General features: G+C 41.7%; 1 protein-coding gene across 3 annotated transcripts in view; it reads left to right on the plus strand.

Moving 5' to 3' along the window:
* lrrk1 (leucine-rich repeat kinase 1) overlaps nucleotides 1–16,101 on the plus strand; it is a 108,304-nt gene extending 92,203 nt beyond the window's left edge. For all 3 annotated transcript variants that reach the window (XM_019356013.2, XM_025910560.1, XM_019356012.2), the window contains 7 exons: nucleotides 740–857; nucleotides 1,346–1,462; nucleotides 7,902–8,099; nucleotides 8,205–8,419; nucleotides 10,048–10,494; nucleotides 10,997–11,098; nucleotides 14,467–16,101. In XM_019356013.2, coding sequence (XP_019211558.1) covers nucleotides 740–857; nucleotides 1,346–1,462; nucleotides 7,902–8,099; nucleotides 8,205–8,419; nucleotides 10,048–10,494; nucleotides 10,997–11,098; nucleotides 14,467–14,644 — 1,375 coding nt within the window. In that variant the 3' untranslated portion in view covers nucleotides 14,645–16,101. The remainder of the gene's footprint in view (nucleotides 1–739; nucleotides 858–1,345; nucleotides 1,463–7,901; nucleotides 8,100–8,204; nucleotides 8,420–10,047; nucleotides 10,495–10,996; nucleotides 11,099–14,466) is intronic.
* Nucleotides 16,102–21,587: the final 5,486 nt, after the last annotated feature.

Genomic DNA, 21,587 nt, shown 5'->3' on the forward strand with positions numbered 1-21,587 from the left:
AAAAAGTCAGCACAACGAAAATAAACTCCACCTAAACTTGGTTTATATCTGACCCAGATAGACTGCAGGTCATAACTTCTTACCTGAAGTTCAGTTCACCTGACACTCGGACCGGCGGCCACCTCGGGTCTCTCCTCCTACTGCCTCCCCTTTCCCTCATCCACCTGCTGGCCTCTGTGGAAGCTCCGCCATAGACACCACCAAACAACTGAGTTATTTTTACACATCTGCCAGCATCTAGCCAATCCACCATCTTTCATTGTTTATACTGTTACTGGAAAAAAAAAAAAAAAAAATCATCGGCCCATAAAAACAAAAAATCACCATTGGCCCACCGGGCAAATTCCCAGTATGCCCGAGGCCCAGTCCAGCTATGGTCGTGCCATCAGTTAACGTGCCCAGGGTTGCCGACCCCTGATATAGAGTATATAAACTGTAATAAACTAAAACTATATTTATAAAACATTAATAAACAATAGTAAACACCCCCCCCCCCCACAAATGTAAGAACATTTCTGTAATACTTCATGCCAGTTTCTCAAGTTATCCATCACACATGTACCAAACGTGATAAATTATATTTAGCTTTAATTAACTAACCCTGTGACATCGTCTTCCAAAAAATTGCCTCTACTCATTACTGTATAAAAACATTACTGTACAAAATATTGCTTATTTTGTTTTAACTTCCAACTCAGTGGTTCTAAATGTTTTCAGCAAAGAACTGTGTATTGTGCAGGAACTACAGTGTGGTGAATGTTAACAAGGGTCAGGTGGAGGTGAAGAGGATGGCCTGTCCAGGTAGCAGGATTAGCTGTCAGATGAAGATGGGAAACAGTCTATGGATGGCGACTGAGGTACACATCCTGAAATCACATTCAACTTGATACAGCTTCTTTTTAAATTCAGATTCAAAGAAAGGAAAAAGAACATTTGGTGACTCATTTATTTACTGATCATTTTTTTGTCTATGAACAGCAATCAAACAATAATGCAATGTTATTTTTTTACCATCTTCACTGGGAAGCTTACTTTTACATCTAGGTATCTTCAGAATTTACCTGCTTTTGACATTTTTTTTTATGTGAAAAGAGGATTTCATTAAAAAACCCTTTTAGGGACATGAGGACATAAGGACAGCGAGACTGCTACAGTCTTTTAATGAGTGCCAAACCAGTGTTTTAAAAGGAGTTGGAGGGAAAGTATTAGTCTCCCAGGATAGGAAAACAATATCAAATCATACATTGGCTACCATCCACTGTTGTCACAGGTAGGGGACAACATAGTTGTCTCTAAATCCAAAAGTAGAAAAAACTCATTCTTTAATTTAATGTTTCTGTGACAGGAACAGGAGGTGTTCATCTACAGTCTGAAGGACATGTGTCCACTCAGTCAACCCCAGAAGCAGTTCTCCTGTCCCGCCATCATCACCTGTTTGTTTCCTGTTTCAGCAAGAGAGCAGGTCAGATCAAATATCAGCATGTGTTTAAGCAAACATGTTTTACTTAAACCTGTGTTATTGTGTTACTCAGTACTGTGGGTTTGTAATAATGTTGCCCAATATCAGTAGATTTTATGAGCTAGAAATCCTTTGAGGAACATCAGTAAACTGTCTTGTGTCAACTGGAATAAATGTTTGAAATAAAATGTAGTGCACATATGTGTGCACTGTTTGTTAAAATTAGTTCAACTAATAGCATATAGTTAAAACAAGAAAAGAGATGTGATTTGAAGACATAAATCTGATTTTACATATGGGCCTCAGTCTGAATCCTAACGTCTTAAAATTAATGTTGCTCATATGTCAGCAGGTTGTATCTATAGCATTTGTGTCACATACACTTGACAGCAAAGGAAACAAGTATTACACATATTTGGCTTTACATGGTGTGAACACAAAAAGGTTCAAGTTAGGAGCACAGTTAGCAGTGTAGAAACTCAAGTTTTATCTGCCTCTTTACACTAGGCCTTAAAATACAGTGTTTCGCATAGGTAGGCTGCATTTTGAAAGAGCATTAGTAGAAGACAAAATGAGACTTGAAGCCTAAGCAACCGTGAGCTTGTAGTACAAGAGCTTTATGTACTGACCTATTGTTACCTCAGATGCGTTGAGAAGGATGGCTTAATAACGGTAGAAATGTTTTTTTTAAACAATATTTTTATTGTTTTTGCAACAGCATGCAAAGATTTGTTTTAAGAGTAATATGCGAAATGCTTTTTTTACATGTGGTGTTACACTTTTTTTGTTTGTCTGTAATTTAGTTACCATTCAGTTGTCATTGCTCAGTCATTACAAAAGAGTACATTGAATCATTCAGTTTTATTTATATAGTGCCACATGACAACAACTGTAACCTCAAGGTCCTTTATATTGTAGGGTAAAGAACCTAAAATATTAGAGAAAAAACCCACAACAATCAGATGACCCACTGTAAACAAGGACTTAGTGACACTGGGACAGAAAAGCCCCTTTTTAACAGGAAGAAACCTCTGGCAGAACCTGACTCAGGGAGAGGCAGTCTGATGAGACTACGGGGTAAATGTCATGGGGATGAGGGGAAAGAGAAGAGAACAGAGGTAGACGAGACAAAAGACACACATGTGACAGAGAGCCAGTGTTTAAAATCCATTTCTAGGGGTTAAATGCAGCAGTGGTGTATAAGCATATGGAAAGTGAAAAAGATGAAACACTCAAGGAGGGGGGGCTGTAGGATGAAGGCTCTGCCTACCATTCAACTTTTAGAAACTCTAGGAACCCTAAGTAAGCCATCAGTTTGAGAGTGAAGAGGTCTATCAGAACAATGTGGTACTATTAGATCTTTAAGATATGATGGGACTGATTATTCAAGACACTGTATGTAAGGAGAAGGATATTAAATTCAGTTCTGGATTTAACATGTAGCCAGTAAAGAGTGAAAAACTAGTGAACTAGTAATTACTGAACTCAGAAAGACTGATAGGAGAAAGAGTCTAAATACATCTAATCAATTCTCTTTCAAACCTCACTTGGTATCTCACTAAGGGATGCACCCTCTGGTGTGACCAATAAAGCTCCACTACCACCACCTCTGTTCAAGACAGACAAATCACTGCAAGGACACATTTTCAGTTTCTTCATCGTGAAGATTATTCGTGAACACTAATGAAGCCGTTAATGTAATCCATGAACGCGGGTTTTTCTGGTTTCAGGAATAACTATTGCTCTTAATATTCATAATAATTATAATAATATATAGAAGAGTTGACTGAGTAACCACATTAATTTGACTGAGGTCTATTTAATGTGGTCACCCTGCTTTCAGCCTACCATGCTGAGCTGTTTGAGGACATGAGCCAACTGCTGGATAGGGAAACTCCCAGTCCTACGGTTTGGGAGGAGATATTGTGGTTACAGAGCTTATTCTTCAGGTCTCTAGGGGGGAGCAGTGCAGGGCTGTGGCCATCCAGTTTCAGTGGCTATGAGTGTCATTCAGACTGGCACTCACCCTGAAGGTTTTCACCAAGTATATCGAAGCAACGGAAACCTCTTGCGAGTGGCGAGGCTCAGAATGTTTGCATGTATTGCATATTTAAACAAACCACTATGCGTTGCAATAGGAACAAAGAGCACAGACCGTAATTATTCTATCACCTTTTTCACACATGCAAATGTCCAATCCAGTCAGATCACACCAAAACGGTCATTAGTCTGGCAACTCTTATATGAGAATAGCACATGGAATAGTCTGGTACATTCCCAATGTCCAAGTAGATGTGAGATGTAGATGTAGGTGTGCTTCCTAATGCACAGTCAACATCAAACAAAAACAAAACATTGTATTTTCAGTTGTGAAAACGCATCTGAAACCATAGTTCAGTTTCAAAAAGGGCTGATTATTGCTAGACCTTTTGAATTAAGAAATCACCTGAATAGAACCTCGCTGGCAAAGTGAAGTAGTTGAAAGGGTCTTGAAAGGGTTACAAAGCTTTTTCTAAGACTTTGGAACTCCAATAAACCATAGCCCCATTATCCAGATCCATCATTCAAAGAAGAAAAATATTTCTTCACTCTCTGTGTTTATACACTACTTTGCATTTAATGATTATTTAGCATCAATTTCTGTCTCTCTTTGGCAATGTGTCTTTTGTTCTGTCTCCCTTCCCTCACCCTTATCCACTCATGACAGATGGTTGCTCCTTCCTGAGTATGGTTCTGCCAGAGGTTTTTTTTTACCTGTTAGAAGGGAGTTTTTTTTCTTCCTGTTGTCACCAAGGGTTGCCTCATAGGTCATCAATTGTTGGGGTTTCGTCTCTGTTATTGTGTAGTCTTTACCATCCTATATAAAGTACCTTGAGGTGACAGTTGTTGTGATTTGGTTCTATATAAAAAAAAATAATTGAATAATCTATGGGCTGATGAGACAAAAAAAAACAAAAAACCTTTTGGAAGGATTTCGTCTCATTACACATGGTGTAAAACTAATACACTATTTTATAAATGATGAAGCTTTACTGCTTCAGGACCTGGACGGCTTGCTGTCATTGATGGACACATGAATTCTGCTCTCTACCATAAAATCCTCAAGTGTAACCTCAAGCCATGTGCTTGTGCAAGTCCCAAACATAAGCAAAGCCCCCCTGTAATTGCTCAAAAAAGGCACCACTAGTCAGTTACTGGTTTTTCTGAACCACTGTTTGGAACTTAAGTAGAAACAACAATTGAGATTCCTTCCCCAATCTGAAGATGCAGAAAAGCAATACTTAATTAAAAAAAACAAACCTAAAACACCTCCAACATACAGATACCGAACTAGAGGGATAGAATAGAATAGAATAGAATAGAATAGAATAGAATAGAATAGAATAGAATAATCCTTTAATTGTCCCACAAGGGGAAATTTGGTTGTAACAGCAGCCAAAAAGACACATATACAAACAAACAGTACACAGGACACAGAACAGAAACATACACAATTTTTCTTACATATTTACATTAAGGACAATGGTTACTATATACAGAGAGTACTGTACAGTTATTAAATTAAATAAAAATAACTACAGATAAGAGGCAAACCAGGTTGTAGTGCGAATCGGTTAATTAACTTATTGCAGTTACAGTGCTGATGTAAACATCTATGTTTGTTGGGAGCAGTTCTGATTGTACAGTCTGACAGCTGCAGGGAGGAAGGACCTGCAGAAACGCTCCGTCATGCATCTAGGATGCAGCAGTCTGTCACTGAAGGAGCTCTGCAGTTCAGCAACATTTCCATGCATGGGGTGGGAGACTCTGTCCATCAGAGGTGTTATTTTGGCCAGAGTCCTTCTGTCTCCCACCACCTGCACTGGGTCCAGGGTGCATCCCAGAACAGAGCTGGCCTTCCTAATGAGTTTATCCAACCTCTTCCTCTCAGCTGCCGATAAACTGCTGCTCCACACTGTAAAAAATGACCTATGACTCTGTGGTGGCAGAGTCTTTAAAAGCGCTCCCTGTACTCCAAATGACCTCAGCCGCCTCAGCAGGTAGAGTCTGCTCTGACCCTTCCTGTAAAGAGCATCAGTGTTGTGGCTCCAGTCCAGTTTATTATTCAGGTGAACACCCAGGTACCTATAAGAGTCCACTATCTCAATGTCCACTCCCTGGATGTTCACCGGTGTCAGTGTGGTGGGTCTGCGTCTCCGGAAATCCACCACCAACTCCTTGGGTTCTGCTGACACCAGTCAACAAAGTCCAGAGTCCACTGTCTGTACTCTGAGTCATCCTCACCTGTGATGAGGCCGACTATGGCAGAGTCGTCAGAGAACTTCTGTAGGTGGCAGCGTGGGGAGTTGATGGAGAAGTCTGCAGTGTAGAGGGTGAAGAGGAACGGTGCCAGCACAGTTCCCTGTGGGGCCCCTGTACTGCAGACCAGTGTGTCAGAGACACAGCCCTGTGACCTCACATACTGTGGGCGTTCTGTGAGGTAGTCCAGTATCCACTGGGACATGTGGTGGTCCACTCCCGATAGCTCCAGCTTGTCTCTCAGAAGTCGTGGCTGGATGGTGTTGAAAGCACTGGAGAAATCAAAGAACATGATCCTCACAGTGCTTCCAGGCTTCTCCAGGTGAGTCAGAGCTCGGTGCAGGAGGTAGATGATGGCGTCCTCCACCCCAATGCCAGGCTGGTAAGCAAACTGCAGCGGATCCAATGAAGACCTCACCAGGGGCACAGATGGTTTAGAACCAACCTCTCGAGGGTTTTCATCAGATGGGATGTCAGGGCTACCGGCCTGTAGCTGCTGAGGTCCTTGGGATGGGAGGTCTTTTGTACTGGTACCACACAGGAGGTCGTCCACAGCTGTGGTACTTTCCCCAGTGACAGGCTCAGGTTGAACAGATAACCTTGGATGCCACACAGTTCATCTGCGCAGCATCTCAGGAGCCTGGAGCTGACGCCATCTGGACCTGCAGCCTTCCGCACCTTGATCTTGCGAAGCTCATTCCTCACTTGAAGTGCTGAGATAGAAAGAGTGGATTTTGGGGGAGGGGTGTGTATGTTGGAGTCCACAGAAGCCGGGGGTGGGTGTAATGACTGGGAGCTGAGAGGTGTGAAGTCCTGAGATGAAGGACAGACAGTCCCTGAAGATGAAGGAGATTGCAGCAGGGGGATGCTGTGGGAGGGGTGGGTGGTTACAAGTATGTAACCAGGGATACAAGTATGCCCTGCCCTGTCCACAATGCCTCTCACTGAACTCTAGATTGGACTCCAATCCCTCTCCATGAGACTGGTTTCAAAATCCGAACTATGGGTTGACATGAGCCTGACTATAGAGAGGTAACATTCCGAGATTGGACCATCCTGGTCTCTACATCACCCAATCCATAAGCCACCAACCCCTATACCACCTAATGCAGGTGGTAGACCAACAAGTGAGCAGGCTTATGTTCTTCTCGGGCTGTGCTGAGCCAGCTCCATGGTCTAAGGTGGAGTTGTCAGGCATTCTCCCTCAAGTCCTGGAGGGTTTGGAACGCTATAGCATGGCTCTGGAGTACATCCCATTAACACCATTATGAATAGGATAATAATGTTGCATACTCTTAGTTTTGAAAGTCCAAATTTAAATCAAATTGAAATGACTTTAAACAGGTCGGTCATGTTCGAGAACCCTCCAGTGTAGCTGAATTAAACAATCCCTCAAAGAGGACTGGTATTGAAACTTGTATATTGCTGTGGAGGAATTCTGACCCAGTTATCGCCAATGCTTGATAGCAGTTCTTGCTGCTAAGAGTGACACAGCAAGTTATGAGGGCCAATTACTTTTTCACATACATATTAACTTGTATTCTTTGTTGAAATGGCCCCACATAGCTTTTTCTTCTTTGTCAAATATAACAATTTGTTTGAGAATCTGAAACATAAGTGTGACATACAAAAAAAACAAACCAAGATATCACGATGTAATAAATATTTTCTCACTGTGCAGTAACTGGTGTAAAACAAGTGAATGACTGTAAAAGTCAGGGACTGAATAATACTTCTTTAGCGATGTTTGATTTTACATGATTATCCCCACCCCCCAATAGTGGCTTTGCATGTTTTTAGAATTGATCTTGCCTTATCTTTTATTTTTCAAGATTTTAACATAATACAAAAATACAGTTAACTAGTTACATATTTTTTTAAACCTGGTGCCTTTCTGACACAACGCTCTTAAGGATTTGTCTCTTATCCTGTTTTAAACAACTGACCTTTCATACATTAAATCACATGTGTAAACCACTACACTATATAACCACCTTGCTTTTCGCCCAACAAAAAAACCTCTTCACCATGGTAAGGTGGAGGGGTTTGTAAGTGAGGTAAGGTGGTTTACAGACAGAGAGTGAAGAGTGAAACACGAGTACTTAAATGTAAATGTAAAAAGATTTTTTCTCCTCCTGTTAAGAGCCTGGACAAAGTGTTTGCAGGGATGTCAGATGGTCTGTTGGCGGCGTATAACGTAGTGGAGGACCTTCCACTAGAAGGAGAGACATACATCTGCTCCCACACCCTAAATAAGACAGTGTTTGGTCTGAAGGATTCAGATCCCAGGCAGAGACCTTATCCCATCAGGACCATGGCTCTCGTTGGCAGTGGATCCCAGGTGAACAGACAGTACTAACCATGACAATGAAGTTATGTTTGAGTCATATAATGGCTACACATGAACTCATCAGCCAAACCATGTCTATACATGTTTGTTTATCAGTTATGGTTCTCCAATGGCCCGGGCCTGCTAGTTATAGACTGTCTGAGTCTTCAGGCAGTTTATAGGCTGGAGACCTATAGCCCACCATCGTCCATCATATCTTTGGAAACCAGCTTTAGTCTATGGGGAGAGGAAGCAGTCTGGACTTTGGATGACTACACGAACACTCTCTTGCTCTACCATGCTGCCTCCTACGAGCTCTGTGCCAAGTACTGGTAAGTGAGGTTTTGGTATCAAGGCCTGCCAAAGGTGCTTCCCATTGTAGGGGTGTACTTTTGTAGAACTGTGTCTACAAACATGCGTCTATGACAGATAATTATACTCTTACTATTCTTATGCAACTCTATTCAAGACTGTTCTTAGCTCTTGTTTTTATATTCAAACAACAGCTAATAATTGTATTTGTATTATATTTGTATAGTCAGTTTTTGTGTGACTGACTGTACATACAATATACTTGTAGTCATCCAAGTATCTGTCCCACTGTGAAATGGGAACGAAGCTCAGTCTGGACAGTCTCATCAAACTCATAGGTTTGGTCGCTGTCCAGTTAACCAGAACTGTGGAATTTCTAGCTATCAGTGGAGGCTTGCTTCAGATTAAAATATCAATATGGATATTTTATGCTTTATACATGTATCATTTTGAAAAACTATCTTCACAGTATAGCTTATCTATCAGAGTGGATTCCCAAACAGCATCCTGCTTAATTTGATTGATCTGTTTTGCATCTTAATCTCCCAAGACAGATTTCTCAGATATCATTGGTATTGGTTCAGTATTAATTTGTTAGATAGCTATCCTTTGATGATGGAGATGCTTCTTGATTCTCCAGAAATTATCTTCATCCTGGTCTGTGTGATATTTGATGGTGTTGTGGTCAGTGTTGTTATGTCATCCATAAAGCCCTGATTAGTGTTAACTGGACACTCCAGACCTGAGCTGCTTATCACCACCCATTTTGAACCTCTGATGATCACCTCCATTGCCATGATGAAAGCAAATGGGGGTGTAATTCGTGATACTATTTTCAAGGTTCTGTCACGTGGTAGTGAAATCAGTATCTCCCAGTGAAAAGTGTATTAACCTAAGCAGTCTGTTATATGCTGGTGGTGGTGGCATTTAGAATCATTGTCATTGTAGTAATGAAACATTGAGCATATGATTATCAACAGTTCTACCTCCAGCAGCCTATAGCATGGCGTACACGCCCTTGGCATTTTATCAGAATGCTGTGCATACCTTCCAGACTGTGGGAAGGTGTTGGGGGGCTGGTGCCACGAAACACCAGGGCATGAATTGGCCAGGTGTTTCATCAGTAACTTTCACATTTTGGTCTATATATATTTAATCCTTTCATGTTGACAAGGCAGTGGCAGCTCTACTTTAGTCTCATCTGTGCAAAGTACATTGTTTGAGTATGTATTCCTGTGCAGGGTTCTAGTGATTGGCTTCTTTCAGACTATAATTCCCAGCTTGGTTAAGACATTTGCTAGTGTCTTCGCAGTTCTTCTTGGGTCTTTAGAGACATCTCTCACTAGTTTTCTTTCCAGAGTCTTTGAAATCATTTGCTTTCTATCAGCCAGGCTTGTTCTGTACAGTTTAAATATCTCTGTGTAGACGTTGTATTTCTTGATGATACTTCTCACTCTTGCTCTTGACACCAAGAAATGTTATGATATCGTATGTATGTATGTATGTGTGTGTGTATTTGTGTGTGTGTGATGATATCCTTTTTCTGAAATGTAAATGGATGTATTTTGTTTTGGGCATGTTGCTTTCTTAAGTCACAACTCAAACCCTGCTTGAGTGGCTGTCTTTTAAAATCATGTCATGCTTTCAGCTGCGGGGATAGCAGTCCTCTACGGGGTGTCTTCACTGTGCAGCGTCCCACAGGGCTAACACCAATGGCAATGACTGATCTCAAATCCACACACCAAAAAGAGAAGCCAGAGTGGTCTAATGAAAAAGTGACATTGATCTTCAATGAGCAGGCAGGTACTCAGATGATCCAGCACCAGGATTCACTCACAGACTACTGTTCTATATCATCTGCTTGCTCCTTGGAGCCAGTAGAGTTAGACTCTTCAAACACCATAGACCACAGCTCATTTGGCAGCTGCAGTGGTGTCTTACAGCCTGCAGACCTGGAGGAGATAGGGAGGAACCACAAACGCCAGTCATCCTCCAAATGTTATGGTCTGGAATCTGCAGAAACTATTAACCATACCGCACCTCATCTTCAAGCTTTCACAGTGCTGCAAGTGAATGGATCTCTATGGATCCCCAGGTAAGAAAAAAATGCATACAAATAAAGCAAAAAAACCAAAACCAAAACAGACTCAGAGATGCATGTGAATATAAAAATAATTAATTTTTGATTGGGTAAATAAATTAAACTGAAATTGAACATTTTAAAACCTAGTTACATAATTTAAACAACTATGAAATTTCATGCAATTATATGCTAGTTGTTGTATATGAATACATTGTACATGCAGTTTATATGAAAGAAATGCAAACGACACACTGAAAAAATAAATTACTGTAAATACATAAATTAGTGTAAAGTATAAAACGTTGTATAGAAGTGGTACAAAAAATTAAATTTTTGTCAAAGAGAAAATTATCCAACTTCTAAAATTACTTAAATACATCAAGAAAATATCGAACTCAACTCAGGAGGGAATATTGATATCTCCAGCAACATAGCAAAGTGCTATATTTCAATGACATACAGTAAAAAGGCTTTGCCTAAATGTATTGGGTGCTGTGTGTGTGTTGTTTGGCAGGCGTGGAGGTGATGTGATGGTCATTGAAATACAGCCACATGCTAATCAGCTACAGGGCCGCGTCATTGCTGTCCTCACTCCACCTGGATGTTCGTCTTTGGGGTGAGCTCATGATGGGAAATGTAAAGCCTTGTATTATTTTTTTTAAACTAGTTTATTCTTTTTTTTCAGATACATAGTTCTTTTCTGCCAAACATGGTTAAACCAAGCTTAAAAATCCACTGTTTATTCAATGACACAATATTTTGTCTCACTGATTATTGATGAATAAATTCTGTTGATTAAACTGTTACCTACCAGTTATTTTTCAGCTTTGTCACTAGAAATATTTTGGTTAAACTTTAATACAGCCTTAAAGATTTAGAAAAACACCAAAAACCGCTTTACTTGTACATACAGTAAGGTCCAGAATTATTTCCACAATAATGCAATATTTGTAGGTTGGGTACTGTACACAACAACAGCAGATTTTAAATCAAACATGTGCCTTTCACCTTTCAACTACATACAATCAAAATGGGTATATATAAAACAAGAGAAATATATCCAAAAAAGCGTGTAATAGAGAACAAAATGGTTGCAAAGTGCTTGGAAGTAGTACAAAGAAAAGACTTGGTCTGAACAAAGTCTGTATATGTATGTGCAGAGGGCAGCCAATGATTTTTACATCGATTACTACGGCCGTCTTCTTCTGTTTGTCTACCACCACAATGTCCGGTTGGTTAGCCACCACCATTTTGTCCGTCTGTATCTGGAAGTCCCACAGGATCTTAGCTCAGTCATTCTCCATCACCCTTGGGGCATCTCCCATTTTGACCTCGGGACTTCCAGGTTATACTCGGCACAGATGTTCCTGTACACTACGCCGGCCACTTGGTTATGGCGTTCCATGTATGCTTTGCCTGCTAGCATCTTGCACCCTGCTGTTATGTGCTGGATTGTCTCTGGGGCATCTTTACACAGCCTGCACCTGGGGTCTTGCCTGGTGTGATAGACCCCAGCCTCTATGGATCTTGTGCTCAGTGCTTGTTCCTGTGCTGCCATGATTAGTGCGTCCGTGCTGTCTTTCAGTCCAGCTTTGTCCAGCCACTGGTAGGATTTCTGGGTATCAGCCACCTCTGCTATCTGCCGGTGGTACATACCGTGCAGGGGCCTGTCCTTCCATGATGGTTCCTCGGCTGACTGCTCGGTCTACCAGTAGCTGGTGTTTTGCGCCTCTGGTATTCTTGCCATCCCTTTCTGTGCCTGTTCATCTTGCTGCTGTGATGCCTGACAGGAGCTTCCACGTGGTGCTGAGGCAGGATAATTGGTCAGTAGTTGGAGGAGACCGGTCCCTTCTGGGGGTCCTTGAGGATCAGGACAGTCCGTGCCTTCGGTTAGCTATTCTGGGTGTCTCTCATCAACTAGCAGCTGGTTCATTTGTGCTGTCAGCTTCTTCAGCCAGTAGGCGTTGAACCATGTCAGGGCCTGGCGCTGTCCAACTCTTCATACTGGAGACCCTTTCTTGGATATCTGCCACTGTGATGGTTACTGGACCCTGTTCAGGGAGGTCGCTGTGGTCTGCCCTCAGATCCACTAGCCACTGAGCATTGCCAAACAGCTGGTTTATTCTCCTGCCTTCTATCTCTCTGGTGTACCTCCTCAAGCGGCTGACCAAGGCTGTGAGTCGTTCCTTGGCAGTTTCCAAGGCCTCAGGACAGCTTCAGCTTCTTACTTCTTGGGCACCTTCTTCATCGTGCCTTTCTGCAACTCTCTTAGCATTAACATCATCTAGCAGACCTTCTGAGGGTACTTCATGTAGTCTTGGTAACCGGCTACGGGGGATCCAGGTTTCAAGCTTGGCCATGATCCTATCTTTCAGGTCAGTTCCTCTCGCACTCAATGATCCTTCTCCTATCGCACTTGGGGCTTGGTACCCAATCTCTAGTAGCCCACTTCTCGTCATGGTGCCCTGGTTCCTCAACACCTGACGCGGATCTTGTTGATCCAGTCCGAGCCTGGCATGCCTTCATATTTATCTGTCTCGCATCATATATATATAGCGGAGGTGGCTGATACACATACATACATATATACCCAGATATGCCAACAGAAGCAGGCGCAAGGATCGCTTCCCACTGACACCAAACAGAAGTATAGTTCAGATCAAAGGTTGGTTGGTCCAGCAGTGTTTAGTGATCATGTACCAGCAGAGACTTAATTTTGTGAATGACACGGGTCAGAAATGGTAAATAGAATGATTCTTATATAGTGCTTTTCTACTATCCCGGAATACTCAAAGCGCTCTATACAACATGCCACATTCACCCAATCACACCCATTCACACAAGCACTTTCTTCTAAGCTTTTAGTGCTGCATAACTGACATTCATACACATTCATGATGGATGATGGATGCATTGGAGAGCAACTTGGGGTTAGTATCTTGCCCAAGGATACTTGGCATGCAGACTGGAGGAGCCAGGGATCAAACTACCAACCTTCCGATCAGTAGATGACCTGCTCTACAATATAAACACAAGCACTAAACTTCTGAGCCACAGTTGAGCAGCCACACACTTTTGTATCTATTGTATTTGTAAATTAAGGAACTCTTCATCCTTAAGCATACCAGGAGATTTTGGACTATTTCACACTCTCGGCTCTGTTCGATCAGTTTTTGAGCTCTTACAGCTACAGATGGTGGGGAAACATCATATTAAACCCTATAGATTAAGAATGGGACATGTTAAGTAATAAATATATAATCTAAATGCTGATTAGTGTGTTTTATGAGAGGCCCAGACTTCAGTGTAAAACTAGGTTGCAGGCTGACAGGAAACTGCATACTTTTGCAAAGCATAGGACCAGAAAGTGAAACTAAGTAGGGTGTTTGATCGAAACTTAAAGTGTGGTGTGACGTAGAGAGCGAGTACATAAATAACCTGGCTTCCTGTTACTGCTGAGACTGGCTGATGTGAGCAGGCGTTTCTGTGTGTGCTCAGTCTCCATATCCCGGGATATGTAAAATAAAGATCATTTTTTGAGTTTGACCACTTTGAGCCTTGTGTCTTTCTTGGCCGTTCAAGAATACAAAGAACTGGGATTTAATAGACGTCACTGATGTTCATATATGTCTGAAGGCAGACGTATATGAACTTTTGGCAATCTGTCTCGTAAAACTTTTTTAATGTGTAATTTGGAATACATCTCTCACCAAAAAAGGTTTATCAGCCTTAGAAGCAAAATTATACTATAGCTTTATAAGAAGGCTTTTATACAGCCAACTTATAAACTGCTTCACAAACCAAATATGTCTGATAATGATAGTTTGGGAAGTTTATTAAAACAAAGCAAGTGCAATCTTGATCTGTGGAGCTTGAATCTGAATATGAACACGTAAAGTTCAGTAGGAGGTAAAATAAATGAATTTATCTCCCTTCCCACACACTATACACCGTGTCACTTCCTCTTCTCTCTCTTTCTCTCAGAATCCTGAAGGAAGCAGCACTAGTGGCAAAGGACACAGTCGTATGTGGTTTTCAGAAGGAAAACATGGAGTGGTGCCTGTGTGTCTGGAGGGCCTGGGGCTGCTCAGAGCTGGAAGTCTTCTACCAGTCCTATGAGAAGCTGAGCCACTTGGAGACCAACATGAGGAAAAGAAAGTAGTCGTTTTGCTGCAACAGCAAGGTGCATAATCCAATCTCTGTATGGCAGCTGAGCCAAGGGGAATGCACGCTGACAGACTGCCAGTGTTCAGAGTAGGGGGTGGCGGAACACTGACATTAGGGCAACCTGTGAGGCAAACCGGGTCTCCAATGAAGGATGATCTTGAAGCTGGAGACCACTGAATACTTCAGTACAATCATAACTTTAAATCAGAAAAATCCCTAGACTGCGAAAATATAAAAACCATAAAGCTGAATCACAGAATAAACTTTGGTTAATGATTGGGATTCAGTTCAAGATGTGGTTGAGTATGTTGTGAGGTGTTTGATACTGACTTTACCCCATCATGTTTTCTTAGCCTGTTTAAGTTTTCCTAAAGGTAAGTATACCATTCTGGAGGTGACAGAGTACTAAGACATTCTGAAACAACAGACATTGTCACACAATTAAGTGATTTAAGATAGTGCTGTTGTTCCAACTCTGTGTTGCTGTAAGCTGTATTCTAGGAGCAGACAGCAAGTCGTAAATGTGTTGCTTAGTTGTTATACGGACTTACAAAGTCTATATTTGCTAAATTTCTTTAGTTTTGTTTGAAACAGTGCCATGTAAATCTGGATGCAAGCTGCAGCTCAAACTGTAAACAGCAAACTAACATCTGCGTTTTGTGCAACATTATGTAACAGTTCAATTATTCTCAGTCTTTACCATGAAAATGTTTAATCAGATTTTTACACATAAAAACATTTTGTGTAAATGAAACTCTGTGGTCCTTGCTGCTTTTCTTCTATTGTGATCTGTGAAACACCAGAAAGGATTAAGCATGTTCAACATTTTACCTCCCTAATAAGTAGTAGCTTTTTGTTACTGGCCTTCACGGGGTTCATATTACCCTCAGTTGCACAAGGGACTCGCAGGACGGACTTTCTTTCCCAGGATGTCAAATATTGTTTTTTTGCCAAAACTATTAGTATTTCAGAGATAAGCACAAGGTGTACTCTAGCAATGGTCATGGCAATATTAGAGGTAAAGAGCAAATGTTCCAGTGTGAAAGGCCAATAAAGTCCTCATATTCATGTACCATTTGGGAGGGTGGTATTTTGTAATTTTTTAATTTTGTGTGTTCACTCATAGGTTTAGGAAAATATTTGTGTTTTGATTAAAATATGTACGCTATTTTCACTGTAAACATTTTACTTGCACAAATGGTGCTAAAGATTACCACTGCATTTATATGTAATGTTCTGGGGTCATATTTTTAATAATGTTTTTTATATGTTGCAAGTTGGATGTGTGACCAGCCTCACTTACATGATGCAGACAACAGATGCTTGTTGTGCTTTTTAAAATTTTAAAAATGTTCTTATCTCATCAGAATGTAATTGTTATCTTATCACCTGTACATAATTCATTCTTTTTTCATTTTATTGTCAACAAATAAATAACAGAATAATTAGTTATTAAGTTGCCATTTATTTAAAAGGCTAAGTGTTAGTGTGGGCAATCGTGGCTGAACAGTTAGGAGTTCGCCTTGTAATCGGAAGGTTGCCGGTTCGAGCCCTGGCTTGGACAGTCTCGGTCGTTGTGTCCTTGGGCAAGACACTTCACCCGTTGCCTACTGGTGGTGGTCAGAGGGCCCGGTGGCGCCAGTGTCTGGCAGCCTCGCCTCTGTCAGTGTGCCCCAGGGTGGCTGTGGCTACAATGTAGCTTGCCATCACCAGTGTGTGAATGTGTGTGTGTGAATGGGTGGATGACTGGATGTGTGAAGCGCTTTGGGGTCCTTAGGGACTAGTAAAGCGCTATACAAATACAGGCCATTTACCATTTTAGTGTGTGTACTCCTCCCCTACCATACTGTTGCTTTCAACACTTCAGGTGAGGAATGAGCCATGAAAGTTCAAGGAGCGAAAGGCTGCAGGTCTGGATGACTTTGACAGAAGTAAAATAGTATTTTGCACAACAAAGTGATTTGTAAAGCATATTACCTGGCTCATTATGGTGTGCAATGCGACCTTAAACTGAGGAAACCGGGACAAAAGAAGTGACAGGTCCAAAAAACAATTTACAGCATATGAGCAGTATCCAGTATTCCAGTATCTGGAAGTCATGTTCTCAAGAAATAGGATAAAAGAAAATCCAGCAATCTGGCCCTTCAGCTATTTCCGAAGACTCTTCAGAAAAGGTCTTAGTGGAAGAGTAGGTGTGAAGAAGCTGAGAAGGGTAAGAAACTGGGAGAAAAGGCTGGGGTATGCAAAATCAAATAGGAACTGGTTAGGCTTAAAGTAGCAACAGTTCATATAAACCAAATTTGAAACTTTTGGTTGAACTCACCATCAAAAGAGAGGTAATGAGTGTCTACAGCCATCTGTCAAACACAATGGAGAACGTCATAGCTGGGGGCTGCATTTCAGTGAATGGTCTTGAGGATTTTGTTAAAATTGATGGAATTATAAAATGCAGTAAAAAAAAAAAAAGTATGGGGATATGATACCATCTGTAAAAACTGATTGTTTTTTTCCTTTTTTGTTTTCACTCTGGCGGAGCCCATCACCCACCAGGAATGAGACTTACTTTTGGATGGATGGATGGTTTTGCTCTAGTGCAGGGGTGGGCAATCTCAGTCCACGAGGGCCGGTGTCCCTGCAGGTTTTAGATGTGTCCTCGAACCAACACAGCTGATTTAAATGGCTAAATTAGCTCCTCAACATGTCCTGAAGTTCTCCAGAGGCCTGGTAACGAACTAATCATGTGATTCAGGTGTGTTGACCCAAGGTGAGATCTAAAACCTGCAGGGACACTGGCCCTCGTGGACTGAGATTGCCCACCCCTGCTCTAGAGTGTAATGTTTTCTTTTCTTTCCAGGAAGAGTGGGATTTTTGTTTATTTTTTGGCCTTGGAGACCCTGGTAACTGTAAATAGTTGTTTGTGAAATAGATGTCAAATAGATCTTTGATGCGTGTTTTTTTTTTCTTTTCTTTTTTCCAAATCTTAGCTTTTGTTTGGCTTGCACTATTGATCGTGTGTGTCACACTACATGTGACCCCTAGGTCTCGCCGAGATGGTGGATTCTAGCTCCACTGTGCCACCATACTCTTCATGTTTTTAATCTTTATACAACAGAAGTCTGAGTGTGTCAATTGTTACTGGCAGAGCTTGAAACAAGATTTCACAGCTAAAAAGGGTTGTCATTACACCTCAAAATGTTTTAGTGATATTTTAGCCTAGTAACAATTTTATTTTTAGAAACTAAGTAACAATCATGCAATTACACTCCCTCCAGGTCTCACTGTCATTGCCCACATGAGTGTTGAAATCTTCCAGTAGGACAACAGAGTCCCCAGGTGGCACCCTCACGCACCCCACCCAGGGACCCCAAGAAGACTGGGTAATCCGAAACGTTTGTTTAGGCATAAAGGCACAGAGGACAATCGGAACCCGTTCAATGACCCGAAGGAGCAGGGAACAAACCCTCTTGTTCACCTGGAGAAACCCCAACGTACAGGCAGCAAGCTGAGGGGATACTAGGATATTAGAACTCCCGCTACCTCTCACCAAGCAACTCCAGACTGAGATAGGAGACTGGTTTCAGAGTCCAAGCCGTGCGTTGAGGTGAGCCCGATTATATCTGGCCAATACCTCTCAACCTCATGAATAAATCGTACTCCTTGGGTGCTCTCATTTTGGCCAGCAGCCATGGCCTCATAGCCTGTAAGGGAGCCTCTCAGTTCCTCACACGACTAATTCTTGCCACTGCTGGCCATCTAGGTTTACATGCGTATAGTATCCATGGGCAAGAACCTACAGTACTGTGCAAAACTTTTAGGCAGGTGAGAAAAAATGTTGTAAGCAAAGTATGCTTGCAAAAATGGAAGTGTTAATCGTTTATTTTCATCAGTCAACAAAATCCAGTGAATGAACAAAAGAGAAATCTGTAATGTTCTTATTCCTCTATGAATAAAACATCAAGAATTGCTCCTTGTGCTAGCTCCAGCTAGCTGTTTATTGTTTTTCTACCAGCGATCACTTTCTTCTTCTATTCTGTATGTCTTGTTGATTCCAGAGCGCCCCCTGTGGGTAGCTTCAACAATAGCAACTATCATTACATCCCCTTTCCAAACAGGTTGGTGTTATAATAACCACAATTCCGAAGAGTACTGTTACTCTGTAACATCTGAACATTCTTGTCTAACATTCAGCATGTCATAAATGGTGCAACAAACTACATTCAGTAGTGTGCTTTTTTATAACCAAAACAAAATAAATCCAAATGTATACCTTACATTTTCCAGAACGAACCAAATGAGTCCCATACAACCCTCAAGCACATTATAACTCTTCACCTTTGAGAACTTGAACAGTCAATAACACATTATAACTCAGCAGGTCTCAAGTAAGTGTGAACAATTACTATTCTAAATTAATTATTATCATTTATTTATTTGTGATTTTTTTTTTATATATATATATTTTCTTTTTAACAGTTCTTTACCACAACAGTTCACACTTGTTCTATGAGCCTCTCTGTAGGTTTCTTAGGTCTCGTAGACCTTCTTAGTATCTCACACATTGGGGAAGGTGAAGGAGGCTCACTGTGGTGCTCAACAGGGTTAGCACCTCGTTGTTCAGTTCCAGTCTCTGTGTCCTGATGTTTAACATCCTGTCTTTAACAGACTTCTCCGGTTTCTTCTTAACACTTGTCCATTCTCTGTCTGAACAGCAAACAATCTGGGCCCTACTTTGCTGAGAACTGTTGCTTTTTTGTCCCAGAAATCTGGACCTGCAATCCTCACAACATCTCTTTCCTGAAGTGGTTCCAGACGCCTTGCAGTTTTGTCGTAGTTCCTTTTCTGTCTGTGCTTGAGTTTCATCCTTTTGTCAGTCAGCTCGTTGTCATGTGCATTGTCATTTTCCTTGGAAATGTGTGGAAGTGTGGTGCGTGGCTTGCGATGCATGAGTAGCTCAGCAGGTGATACCCCACACTCCAGAGATGAAGCTCTGTAGCTTAGCAGAGCCAGGTAAGGGTCAGTCTTACTGTCTCTTGCTTTTTTGAACAGTCTCTTTACTATTTGGACTCCTTTTTCTGCCTGTCCATTCGCTTGGGGATACAAGGGACTAGAGGTGATATGTTGAAATCCATATTGCTTTGCAAAGTCACTAAATTCTCTACAGTCATATTGTGGACCATTGTCACTGATGACACACTGTGGAATTCCATGTCTGGCAAAAAAGCCCTCCATGTGTGTGATGACTGACTGTGCTGATGTACTGGAAAGCTGTGCCACTTCTGAATAATTAGAATAGTAGTCAATCACCAAAACATTGTCCTTGCCATCCAGATGAAATAAATCTGTGCCTACCTTTTGCCATGGTGCAGTGGGTAGATCTGCTGCCAGCATTGGCTCTTTTGTTTGTTTGTAGTGATGTTTGAGACATGTTTCACATTTCTGTATCATCTCTTCAATGTCCCTGTTGATCCCTGGCCAGTAAACTGCTTCTCTCGCTCTCCTTTTACATTTCTCCACTCCAAGATGTCCTTCATGGATACGCTGAAGCATGTCCTTCCGCATGTCCTTCCGCATGGATTGAGGGATGACAATCCGGTTTTGTCTCAGCACCAGCCCATTAGCCATGCATAAATCTGCTCGCACAGAGTAAAACCCTGGACAGACTCCCTTTGACCACCCATTTTGTATATGGTGGGATACTTTCTGCAGCATTGGATCTTTTGTTGTCTCCTGTACAATTTGCTGCAACATGACATCTGATGCTGGGAGTGAAGCAGTTACCATGTTTACATGTGTTTCAGCCTCCTCGGCTGTAGTGCTGACTAACCTGTCACCGCTTGGTGCTGGCGCTCGGGATAATGCATCCGCGAGTACGATATATTTCCCAGGCGTGTAGATCAGCTCAAAATCATAGCACTGCAACACCATCATCATGCGCTGAATTCTGGGTGACATGTCGTTGAGGTTCTTTTTTCTGATCGATATGAGAGGTTTGTGATCAGTCTCTGCTGTAAAGGTTGGTAATCCATATACATAGCTGTGAAATTTTCCACACCCAAACACTAAGCCCAAAGTCTCTTTTTCAATTTGAGCATAACATTGTTCAGTTTCTGTCATTGATCTGGACGCATATGCTACAGGTTGCCACTTGTCTTTGTTCTTTTGGAGCAGAACTGCTCCCAAGCCATCTTTGGAGGCATCTGTGGAGATTTTTGTTTGCTTTGATGGATCAAAGAATGCCAGGACCGGCTCTGTAGTTACAGTTTCCTTTAATTTTTTCCACTCTTTCTCATGCCGGGCCATCCACTCGAATACTGTGTTGTGCTGTAGCAGCTCCCTTTGGCATGCTGTCTTGGAGGTAAGGTTAGGAATGAACTTACCCAGAAAGTTGATCATTTCCATGGCTCGCAAGACACCTTTTTTGTCAGTGGGTGCAGGCATATCCAATATGGCTTGTACCCTTGACTGATCAGGTTCCACCCCTTCACTTGTGACCTTATCTCCCAAGAAGGTCATCTCTGAAACACCAAAGAGGCACTTGTCTCTATTCAGTTTAAGTCCATTCTTGTTAACGCTCCACAAAAGTTTCTCCAGCCTTTCATCATGTTGTTGCCTTGTATTTCCCCAGACTACGAGGTCATCTATGTAGACTCTGGTGCCTTCCAGCCCTTTGATCAGGGACTCCATTGCCCTGTGGAAGATCTCTGGTGCTGATTTAATTCCAAATGGGAGCCTCAAGAAACAGTAACGCCCAAATGGTGTGTTAAAGGTAGTGTACCTGCTGCTTTCTGGGTCTAGCCTCAGCTGCCAAAATCCGTGTGATGCATCCAGTTTGCTAAAAAACTTAGCTCCTGACATTTCACTCATTATTTCCTCTCTCTTAGGGATCTGATAATGCTCTCTTTTAATGTTTTCATTTAGATCTTTGGGATCAAGGCAGA

The sequence above is a fragment of the Oreochromis niloticus genome, linkage group LG1 (genome assembly GCF_001858045.2).
Source record: "Oreochromis niloticus isolate F11D_XX linkage group LG1, O_niloticus_UMD_NMBU, whole genome shotgun sequence".
Taxonomy (NCBI): domain Eukaryota; kingdom Metazoa; phylum Chordata; class Actinopteri; order Cichliformes; family Cichlidae; genus Oreochromis; species Oreochromis niloticus.